This window comes from Micropterus dolomieu, linkage group LG07 (assembly GCF_021292245.1).
Source record: "Micropterus dolomieu isolate WLL.071019.BEF.003 ecotype Adirondacks linkage group LG07, ASM2129224v1, whole genome shotgun sequence".
NCBI classification, from domain to species: domain Eukaryota; kingdom Metazoa; phylum Chordata; class Actinopteri; order Centrarchiformes; family Centrarchidae; genus Micropterus; species Micropterus dolomieu.
In genome coordinates this window covers 21,170,619-21,182,780 of record NC_060156.1, presented here as the reverse complement: position 1 = coordinate 21,182,780, position 12,162 = coordinate 21,170,619, and the positions used below count along the sequence as shown (strand labels likewise).

The 12,162-nt window shown below is 41.3% G+C and overlaps 1 protein-coding gene across 1 annotated transcript in view; it reads right to left on the bottom strand.

The window, feature by feature from the left end:
- Positions 1-12,162, bottom strand: part of fhip1b (FHF complex subunit HOOK interacting protein 1B) — a 28,035-nt gene that overhangs the window by 5,471 nt on the left and 10,402 nt on the right. The window contains exons 5-11 of the mRNA XM_046053328.1: positions 6,352-6,597; positions 5,637-5,804; positions 4,218-4,297; positions 3,468-3,637; positions 1,696-3,087; positions 512-690; positions 228-390 (exon numbers count right to left, since the gene is read on the bottom strand). Coding sequence (XP_045909284.1) covers positions 228-390; positions 512-690; positions 1,696-3,087; positions 3,468-3,637; positions 4,218-4,297; positions 5,637-5,804; positions 6,352-6,597 — 2,398 coding nt within the window. The remainder of the gene's footprint in view (positions 1-227; positions 391-511; positions 691-1,695; positions 3,088-3,467; positions 3,638-4,217; positions 4,298-5,636; positions 5,805-6,351; positions 6,598-12,162) is intronic.

Here is a 12,162-nt window from a genome sequence, read left to right as displayed (position 1 = left end):
GAAACAAGACAAAATAAGGAAATTAATATTACAAAAGTCATACAATTGTAGGAAATGTCATTACACTAGCAGATTGCATTCTAATGTGTTCTATTACTTTTTTCCCTTAAATTTTGTACACACACTTCTCCAGTTTAATAGCTACACATGAAAGGCATAAAAGCAGTCCTACTTTGCCAGATTAGATTCCAGAAACCCTGCGACGCACGCACACACACAGTGCTCACCTAGTGAATCAGAGCGCCGCAGGGGAGGAACTGCTCCAGGCGTATCAGTCCAGTCCACTTTGCCTCGGGCCACCAGGTACTGCTGAGCTTTCCTCAGCATGGCAGGGAAGTCATCGTGGGAGGCTGCGAACGCCTCAATGCGGTTCTTCACAGAACCTAGAACCTGAGATGAGTTGGGGACAAAACTTGTACTGAGCACCTGGTTTAGAAATGCAATGCAGGTAAGGTCAAGAGAGCATTCCATACCAACATATGTATCACAGGTTTTGCATGTAGCAGTGTACCTGGATCAGTGACTTGATGCTGGGCTGGAAGACCATGTTGGTGTTGAGCAGGAAGGAGCGTAGGAGGGGCTGAGGATAGCAGGCCAGCTGGGCCACGATGCCCGTGAGCAGGATGTTGACGTACAATGAGTTTTGGAGCATGTTCTCCAGCTTGGCAAACAGAACCACCATAAATGGACCTGCCAAGAGAAACGACGATGGATCATTGACTGGAAAGATACGAGACAACTTTAGCTCAGCTGCATGTGAACGAACTAGGGATGAAAACAGAACTGAGGTGGCAAAGAGGCAGTGACTGTGAAGAAAAGGCAACAGGGTGCTTTAACAGCTTGTAGAGGTTAAACTATTGAAACTGCTATTGAAGCATGAAGCTGGTAATCAGACTACAGTGTATAACGCTGCCTAGAGTAAATCTAGCTTAGGATAACTATGACCTGGATGAAAATATTCACATACATCTGCCAAGCATAAGCAATTGTCAAATGTGCAACTGACAGTAAAGTTACCAGGAGACGCAGTTAACCCAAGGCATGTAACACTAGCGTTAGCAGCAACTGCTACTTCTAACTGGCCTCTAAAGTCATCCATCTGAAGCCATGTGCTGTTTTATTAACAGGGACATGCGTGAACAGTGTTAATGAAAAGACCAAACTCAGGAGGATCAGACTGATCTCCTTGGCCATTATAGCTAAAAGGTATTATTTGTGTGGCAGAACCTAAAATAACAATGAAGGAAATAATTTATCCATTTTAGACACTGTTGTTATTATTAGAGAAGTAAAAATTTCAAATTGTAATTGTGACTGAATTATATCTTTAGCAATTGGTTTAGAATCGTAGTATAAATGTATCTGTCATTTTTGTATTGGATCCTGGCATAGAATAGTCGGAAAAGAGAGAGAGAGAGAGAGAGAGAGAGAGAGAGAGAGAGAGAGAGAGAGAGAGAGAGAGAGAGAGAGAGAGAGAGAGAGAGAGAGAGAGAGAGAGAGAGAGAGACACAGAGAGACCACTAAAAATTAAAAACAATTACCCCCCCTTAACAATGACCTCATGCTGCACAAGTAGGCATAGATACAAAAAATACAACCAATAAAGTCATCACACTTCTAACAGTGCCCCTACACAAATAAAAAGTCTAGGTTGAAAACACACATGCAGGAACAGAATGACATCAAGCGTCTCACCTGTGTACGGCTGAGAGGAAGGCTGATTTAGTGGTCTAGGAGGACTAAAGAAGCCCACCACAGACCCTTCTCCCTTTGCGTCACCTGTCGGCTTCACCTCCAGGGTCGAGGACAGCTGTTGTTCCTCTTCCTGTCGCTCAGCAAACAAGGACTCTCCGGCTGTTTCCTCCGGCTGGAACGCTCCTCTGTTACGCTCCTTCACCCGGTCCTCCAGCTCCCTCAGCTCCTGTGTGAAAGCCTCGATGCTGATGCCCTGGCCGTTGGAGTCTCCAGGGAGCTGTGGTTCTCCTGGTACCTGCTCGAGCAGCTCCTGGATTAGACTCTCTACAGATTGCTGCATCTGGTTGCCTTCTGGAAGATCTGAGGATGCACTGTGTGGGTTTGAGGTGTCGCTGTTCAAGAGTTTGGTGTCACACGTTGGCTGGGTGATGGAGCTCTGAGAGGGAATCTGGTTAGGGCTAAGAGATTTTGCATCACTTATTTCACTGTTGCTAAAAATGGACTGTGGGAGAGTGGTGCAGCTTTCGGAGGGGCAGGTGACAAGGGATCCATTTTGATTTGCATTTTCATCCAAATACTGCTGCTCCCCCAGGTCTCTCTTCACTTTCTTTACCTCCATTCCTCTGTCCCGATTGTCTGAGCAGCTGTCCTGTTGCCCCATCGTTCCGTTATACATGGCCTCGTAGCTAACAGTGATGGGAGAAGCCGGAATGTGAGGAGCTGGGGATGAGGCGGGGTGGGACGTCGATAAAGGGGTGTCTGAAGACGAAGAGGAGGGAATGAGACGAGGTACAGGCTTTGGCAGCAGCTCCTCTCTCTGCAGGCTGCGTTTCTTGGAGCGTGGTGTGAGGCTGATGCAGTTGTTTTTGCCGATTGTAACGTCCCACTCTCCGCTGTCCCGCTCTGAGCTGCTCCACTCGGACCGTGCTGCAGCAACAATGGCTGCCCTCTGCTGGCCTGGAGGGGTGTTACTGCTTCCTCCCAGCTGGAAAGAGAAGTGCTCAGGGAACATAGCCATGGAGGGGTTGGAGGTAGGGGGAGGTGGGGGTGGAGGGGCTGTGTTTGGGGAGGGGTTTTCTCCATCGTAGGGCGCCGACCAGTCACGGCAGGCCCAGGAGCAAAGCTCGATGCCTCGCCGGGCGTCCTTGAGGTACTCCAGGTAACCCGAATCCCAGTCCAGACTCTCTGTAAGAGTCTGCTGATGATGCATCGGGCTGTCAGGGGATAGGGAGCGGGAGCTGGAAGGCTGCAATGGCTCCATGCTGGTGGGGGTAGAGGGAGCCCCTCCTCCTGATCCACCACCACTGCTCTGTTGGCGGATGAAGAAGGCTAAGCGGGACGGGGTGCTGGGTCTGGGTGGGGCTGGAGCCTCTGTGCTGGGACTGTTCAGTACTGCAGGTTGACAGAATAACTTTAACCACGGGTGAGTTCATATAAAATGTATGGGCTTTACACATTTTAAAAAAAGTACACAGAGAACTTTTACCCAAGTTTGTGTTAATTTGATTTTAAAATTTTGTGTAGAATAAAAACAACAACTGCATAATATGCAATATTAATCCGATATGCTAGAGGGCTCTATGAGCAAGTTCACCTTTTTCGGTCTATGCCTAATGGTCCTCACAAAGCATGCAAAAAGAGGTTGCATAATTATTGTCATGAAAAACTATAATTTCACCCAATAGATGAAAAAATAAAAAACGTTTTGAGTGTTCACATATCCATCCCACTCCCAAGTGTGAACTGTTTCTTTTCCACAGGTGTTGGCTCACCTTTGCCCCAGAATGCACTGTCATCGTCCCGCTCACCGGAGGGTGTTGCATTCAGCCGGCAACACTCTGGGATCAGCGACAGGAACTTGTCCGCCGACTTTCCGTAAACATCAGCCTCCCTGATGGCACGACGCTGACTCAGCATTACATGGGTACAGGGTAGTAGATACCTGGGAGCAAACCACACACATGTTTGAACAAACCATTTAATCTGGTTTCACATAGTTAATACCTTTTCAGGCAGTAACTGGACTGGTTTGTGTAGTGGTAAAATCAATGTAAATCATTCAAGTCATTTTTGATACCACAATCAATGTACAAAGTCACATCGGGATGTGCTGTTTTAGTACTTTAGACAATATTATTGTCTAAGTTCACAAAAAGCTTGTAAAGATTTGAAATGTGGGCACAATATGTTCTCCATGAATGACAGTTTGGGGACAGAGGAAAACAAAACTATCCCCATGTTCATTTTTTTTCAACAACCTGAAATGAGGACACACATCTCAGCGACACAAACTGCTTCATGCCAATATGTAATTATATTTCAAAGGACCCAGATTGTATGTCTAAAAACAGATGATGGAGGGGCTAAAATACATTCCAATGACCACTAAGGACCAATAGTAACCTTGAATTCTGAATGACTGAGCATGGAGGGAAAAAAAACTAGATCTGTGTTTTGCGTGTTAAATGAGCATATTAAAAATATAACACTTGGGAAGACATGCTGAGATCTGCAGACTGTACCTGAGAACAAGCTGCAGCATGATGTCCTCGCAGTTCAGAGAGAGAAGAGTCCTGAAGAGGCTCAACGACACCATGCAGAGCTGCAACACACACAGATAAGGAAACTAGTTAGGAAACGGTTATTATTCGGAGAGATAATATATTTGTATGCTAACTTGCATACGATGGTAAATGAAATGGATGTTTGTTGTTGTTTTTTTGTAATTTGTTCGCAAATGAAATTTCAAGGTGTGTTCTAGGAATGAACTGTGCATTTTCCAGGACATGTGGGAATCTTGTGTTCAGTAGTGCTGCCATATTAAAATGTATTCATGTAAGTGATGGCCAAAACTACAAAGATAGGACTGAAGTTGTCAAAAACCAAAGCTTTCCTTTAACACTTCTGTAATACAAATAGTCTGCCAGTGCCTATATTGGTATTTTTGTTTATTGTGAGGTCATTTCTTGGAGTATCTTCAAATGCTTCATATCCATACAATCTGTACAACCTATGCTAAAAGGTTATGTAAGTCAATAAACATAATAATTGATAAAAGTACAAAAATCAGAGCATGTTTCCTCATAAACTTACAAAATAAACACACAAAACATATTCTCTGTTTCTTAACACTCCATAAGTTATTTGAACTATGTGCATTTTTTGTGAGTGTAAAGGCACTTAATTTGTGCAAGTGCTGTATGTTCACTTGACATCGTCATCATGTTAGTTCCTGTCAACTACTACTACTACTACTACAGTATGTTATACGTAGGCCTACTATCTTAACTATAAACTAAACTATGCTAACTGTGCTAAACTACTAACTCTTAATGTTTCTCTCAATCTCTTTGACATTCCTATCGAGCTGCTTAGCTGCTCCTTTGGCACCACTCATCTGGCCATCACTTGTCACGTGATATCTCACCGCATGTAATGTAACGTCATGACATCACCACAAGAGTACAACGTGATGACCAGAATGGCAGGAGCCTTTCTGCTGCAAAAAAGAATGAATGCTCAGGCTATTTTATTTTAGATTGATTTAAACAAAATCATGCAAATAACAATCTCCTGCGACCAGGAGGACTGTTTTTAAAGGGTTAAATCAGAAGTCTTTCTCTTTCTCTGCATCCCTCTGAAATGTTTAAACTACAACAAAGCAACATCAAAACAGTGATGAAATCCTGTTTCTTTTTTCTAAACACCACAAATGTCTCAGAGTGAATGAAATGTATTTATTTGGAGGGAATTTAAGATTATTTACACCTGTGACTGTGGACTGAATTACCAACTACAAACAATGTGTAACACAATACTTCTGTATTCTGCTGGAGTCACTTTCAATCAATTTTTGCTCTCAGCCCACTCACCACCCACACCACTGAGTTCATATGAGTGCCTTGAGGCTCTATCACACAGACACACATGTATTTTTATACCCTTGAATTGCTGCTGATGCGTGTGAGCAGGGTGTCCAGGATGGTGTCATTGTCGTGGCGATGCAGCAGGATGAAGCGCAGGAAGGTTTTGAGGAGAGAAGTCTCTGACACGCTACGCAGGAAAAGGTCCAGGTAGGCGGTACTGGCGATCATCTCATCCACTGACGACTACAATCACACACACACACACACACACACACACGTATTGAAACTGCAAAAGAGGGCAGTGCGACAACTGTCCTATGAATAAGTCTAAGATTAAAAACAGGAGATGAGATAATTTCTTTAAATATTGTGAAATCACTTTTTGTTTGACTCACAATCTGACTCATCTGTTGAAGAAAGTTCGGCAAACAAACCAGTTCGCACAATTGTTTTAAGTCTCCTGCTGATTCATTTCAAACACACAATAAAAACTGTCTTCCAGTAACTCAAAAGTACCCAAAACAGAGTGGTCAATTTTCATCTGGTACACAATTTGTGGTCCACCTTATCCTGTTTTTCTTACAGGACAAGTTTCCCCAAATCTCAAAAAAATAAAAATACAATTTTCCTACATAACCATAATGGTATCTGGCCATGCAGATAGTTTGTGGTGTTCAAAGCCTTGCAAAACTCAACCTTGGGAACTATTTTGTAATAATAAAATTGGTTTGAATGTAAATTGGTTTCAGAGAGGTCTGTGATTATCCAGAATATCTGATGCCTTTCCTACCTTATGCAACGCGGGGCCCATGACAGGTACGAGGAAACCGTTGTGGAGGTAGTCCAGGAGCTGGCAGCGGACCAGGGGATGAGCGACCTGCACCACAGCATTACAGAACTCCAGCGAGTTCATGAACAGCACGAGTGATGACACGCCCATCCAGTCCTCCCGCCGCAGGGCATGCCAGTCGTCTCCTCGAACTTCAATCTTCCTGGGCAGAGACGAGTAGAGAGCGCTGAGGCCCGTCGCCAACACCTGAGAGGAAACAGAGAGGCTTCAGATAAAATGGCTGATTCTCAACAGCCCCAGTGGGCCAGTAGGTGACTTGAGGTACTGGCCAGCTCTCAGGTAAAAATCTGTAGGTCTCCTTAAAGCACCATTATAATACTAATTGTTTTTTGGAGATTTTCACAGATAAAATGCTTGATTTTGTAACAATGTAAACAAAAAAACCAAACAAAAACTAGAGCTGAAACAACTAGTCAATTCATTGATTAGTAGATTGATGGAAACAGAACAGAGCCTATTTTGATGGTAGCTTATGTCATTTTTAAAGCAAACTATTTTGGGTTTTGGACCGTTTGTCTGACAAAGAAAGTAATTTAAGGAAGTAATTTTAAGATGTCACCATGGGCGTTATGATTTTCACCCTTGACTAAATCAAGAAAATATTCAGAAAATTAATAATAATTCAAGTAACAGCGAAGTGCAGCCTATAATAGATCCTACATGTTTATAATGGACACATTACTTGGTAGTGTTCTCTTGTACCTTGGCTGAAACACATTTCGTTTTCATAACACCACTAATGACTCTACGGATATGTACAACAGCTCACTTATCTATTGCACTCTTGAGAAGGGAGTTGGATAAGCAAACTGACCTCACAGTATGTGCAGACATGATGGACAAGTTTTACAGTCGAAGTTAAAGCCCTCATTTAGCTTGGTGATTTTAACGACAGCCGATAACATTGATAAAACTATATTTTAGCATTTTTGCTTGCTGGACCAGTGAAAATACACAATAAAGAAACCTGAACCTGTTCGCCAAACTAAGTAAATGCAAACGACTCAATCCAAATTCATCAAAAAAGAGCTATGCACTGAAACTGCAGGATGGGAGAAAAGAGGAGTGTGTTTGTGATGAGCTTACAGTACCACATATTAAGAGGGCTGTTACAGTTGTCTAAGAAACTATTGCTACATCCAAACATGTCGAAAGCTGATTTGAATTTCTGAGAATGCACAGGCAGAAAATAGTGAGACTCAAGCGGGGGAACATTTGGTTCTTGATTCTACCTCCATTGGCCCTTCTAGCCTGTAAGTAGGTCAGACTCAAGCTGCTGGAAGTAGGACGAGCAAAAAATAGCTGAGCCAGCTCTTTAACGCCAGAGTGAATAGGCAGAGGAACTGACCACAGCATAAACTATGGTATACCGATATACTCATCACGCAACACCGTTCACCCTCATAATGCAGTTTTAGCTAAAAGCTAACTGATGCTCATTTGCTGTAACTTGTGACCAGATATTGGCTGTCAAGACTGGATTTAGAACCGTGGTCCTGACGTTCAAATGGATGCACAAACACCTTCTCCTCGCTCTGAGTCACTATCAAAATGAAATTCAGCAGGCACAATCGAATTTAGTAGACATACATTTTAAAAGTGCAATCAGCAAAATATGGCTCTTTAATAACACCTAGTGGCAGCTGGAAAAACTACAAAAATACAGGCAGCCACAGCTCCCAATCTTCTATATGTTTTTTTGTCATTTACAGTATAAGACTTCCCTTAAACATGTGAATCACAATAATCTAATTAGCATCCCCATCACTGGCAGTGATCAAACGTCTGAGAAAGCACCTGGGAAATTCTTAAAAAACAAAATCACAACTGTATCCCTCCAACGTCCCATACACTAGCCTCTAAAAACTTCTATGATAACAAAAGGTATCTTATTCCAATCAACACATTATCTACTAGCAGCACAACGACAGCCCAAACAAGACCCTCAAATTTGAATTTATGGATCTCATATCATTATCTACCAAAGCCTTACAGATAAATTTTTAAATCAAAATCTGGATATGATTGGTTTATGTGAAACATGGCTAAAACCAAATGTTTTCTTACCATTAAATGAAGCTTCCACACATAAGTTCACCTACTCCCATGCTGCTCGGGCCACTAAACAGGTAGGTGTTGCTGTAATCTTTACATCTATTTTCAACTTAAACTCCAAAATAAATGTAATTCATTTGAGGCTGTGTTTTTAATTAATTATTTGCCTGTACCTTGTCGTGGTCTATCCCAGGCTAATTTGGTGATTATATCCAAGTTCTTATTATTCACTCTGACAAGATCTCATTATTGGCGACTTCAATATTCGCTTAAATAGGGCCTTTCATACTCTAAGTAAAGCCTTTTTGGCACTTATTGATACTTTTGGTTTCACTTCGTTTGTACATGAACCTACTCAAAGCAGTGGTAACACCCTGGACTTTATTCTCTCCTGTGGGACAGAGGTGTCTGACCTGAATGTTTCTTCTGTCTCATCCGTGGTGTCGGGCCGCTTCTTAATTAAATTTTTTTAAAGGAAAAATAGATGACCACCCTGGTTTACAGATAAAACAGGTGCTCTTAAGCAGGCCTGGAAGAGACAGGAGAAACTCATAACCAGTTTTCTACCTCACAGGTGTTTTACTGCAGCAAGAACAAAAACCTATTTCTCTTGCTTAATCAGTAACAATAAACACAATCCCAGATTTATTTTTGATACTGTAGCTAAACTTACTCAAAAGCAGCCATCTGTCAGCTGCTCATCCTTTACGGCTCATGACTTCTTAGATTTTTTCTGTAGTAAAATAAATGACATAAGACACAAAATTATTTCCTCCTCTCCAGCTACCTCTGCAGAATCGGCCATACAATACTCACATGCTGAATCCCAGCTAGTCTCAGTTCTTACACATTTTCTCGCTCGAGACATTGTCTAAACTTCAAAACCAACTACTTGTCTCCTTGACCTTCTTACAGCTAAAATTTCTCTCACAATCTCTGGGACCTAGAATTCTGAATATTGTTAATTTAGCTGTATGCCGTTTTTTAATTTAATTTCCACTGATATGCTGATGATATTTAGCGGTACGTGCCTGTAACGACAGAAGACGATCCTCAAATTAGAAATCTAGAGGCCTGTTTTATCTGCTGTGAAATGGAAATGGATATTATGTAAAATAAACTGAGATGCCGGTCATTGGCTATGCTCAACATGGACACCAGTTTCATCAAGTAACAGTAACTGACAACTACGTTATGTCTAAAAGTTAGCCAAGAATCTTGGTGTCATGCTTGATCCTACCCTCTCTTTTGATCACACACAAAGAAAACATGAAGATCGCCCTTTTCTACTTATGCAACGTAGCTAAATTGAGGTATTTTCTGTCCTTGTCTGATGCAGAGATCCTCACGTGTTTCTTTCATCTACACTGAACAAAATTATAAATGCAACACTTTTGTTTTTGCCCCCATTCATCATGAGCTGAACTCAAAGATCTAAGACTTTCTCTATGTACACAAAAGGCCTATTTCTCTCAAATATTGTTCACAAATCTGTCAAAATCTCTGTTAGTGAGCACTTCTCCTTTGCCGAGATAATCCCTCCACCTCATAGGTGGGGTCAGACAGCATGGGTATTGCACAGGTGTGCCTTCGGCTGGCCACAATAAAAGGCCACTTGAAAATGTGATTGGATTACTGTAACGTTTTGTTGTCCGTCCTACTAAGCACTTCTACTAAACATCTTCAAATGGTTCATAATGCTAATTAAAAACCAGAAATTTTGACAATATTAGGGATGGGCATTTCAAGCAAAAATACAATTTGATAGTCACAGGGAACTATTCAACCATTCTTTTAAGACACCCCCAGACTGTACCACTCAGCTAATAAAGGATCGCATTGTGATGTTATGTTGGCGTTCATACTGTGAACTGGAAGCTTATTTCCTCTGCAGCAGCAAACAAAATACACAACCTTAACAAAATTAGGCTGCAACATGAGCAACTAGCCTCTCACAGCGCTGTAGCCGAACTGAATATGCCATACACACATTTTAAAAAATATATATTTATATTCCTATATCTATATTTCTAGGGTCCTTAGACCATATTTCACCAATTTTAGCTTTACTTCATTGCCTCCCTATCCATGTCAGATCAGATTTTAAGATGCTTCTGATGACTTAAAATCAAATGGACTCGCCCCTTCTCATCTCAGACCTCATTAAACCTTATGTCCCATCCTGTGAAGTCAGTTGGCTTAAGGACCTTTTCCTATCGTTCCTCTTTTCTCTGAATAATCTTCCTGCTGACAGTCTGGCTTTTTGCATTAACTAAGTACTTATCCTTCCATACTTCAGGCCTCGTAGCTGTTACCATTTTACTTCTGGTGGGACGTCTCCATCACAATAAATATAATTAGTTCTCATAGTCCATGTTTATCCTGTAAATGACAATTCAATTAACAGACTTCAAAAAGCCTTGTTGTTTTTTGCTATTTCATCTAAAATTAAAGTAAAATGAGGTCACAAGTTAATAAGAGATCTGTCTTGTTTTCATCTACACTTAAGACATTATTGATTTGTGTAAAGCAGCAGCAGCATTAAAGAGCCTGTGACAGATTAATCTGTTGATCTTAAATGTGGTAAATGTGTTAAGATGTCTGCAGGATGAATTCTAAGTTAAGACGGACCTGAGAGGATGCAGATAAGAGTGCATAGTCATGTCCTTCCCCTACCATAATCACACATCATCATTGATGCATCAGAAGTAGATGGCACTCTCTCACACACACACCCACACACACCTCTTTCTTAATAGCAGTGTTGAAAGCAATCCATCAAAAGCTGTCCTCAACTATCATATCATTAAAGAGTAGGTCATATTAATGTGTATGTAATACTGATGGCCCTTTTCTCTGAGCCAAAAGTGACTATAAATAATAGAGTTGGTCTTGCCATTTTATGCATACTGTTGTATATGAATGTGAATTACAGTTAAGTCAGCTAAGAGTGGGGGGAAAAGATTTTGAAAGACATATTTATATTTTCAAATATTTCCCTTGGAAATAAGCTAGAAGATGTTCATAAACTGTCAAACCCAGTCGTGAGTTATTAACAATTTTACAACATAATGAATGCCTGAATATGAGTCAAGACATTCTACCACACTGGCTTTGTAAGGGGTTTAGATGCAAGTTTGATTTTGCCCTTACAAGTTCAGCTGTCAACTATCAGTATCAACACTATTAGTGTTGCTAAATTGAGATGGGCAATATGGCCAAAGACTTCATGGTAATCATGGTAACGATATTGTTCTGTAAATTCAATTAAGAAATGGTTAAAAATAACTTCATCACATTTGATTATCTTCTTCTTTTATTTGGAACCTTCCACTTTCCCAACTCCTCCTGCAATGTATTTACAATTTCACTCACCTCCTCCATGTTTTCTTCTTCTGCAGTGGTTGGCAAACCAGCTTAGAGATGCATTAACGCTACCAACTGTTACCAGCTCTTACAGCACTTGAGAATTTAGTAAGCAGTTTTGCTAATCAAATCAAGTTACCTTGCGAGGCAGCTGGATTCACGAGATTACATGAAAATCGTGAGAATCCAGTCATGATTTGCTACATAGCTGTCCCGACTATATACTAGACTATATACTATACTGTTTACACCCACGGTGTAAACAGTATTGCCAAATCTCTACCGGTGCTACGGTTGCCTGCAGTTTGATAAAAACTTGGGGGGAGTACA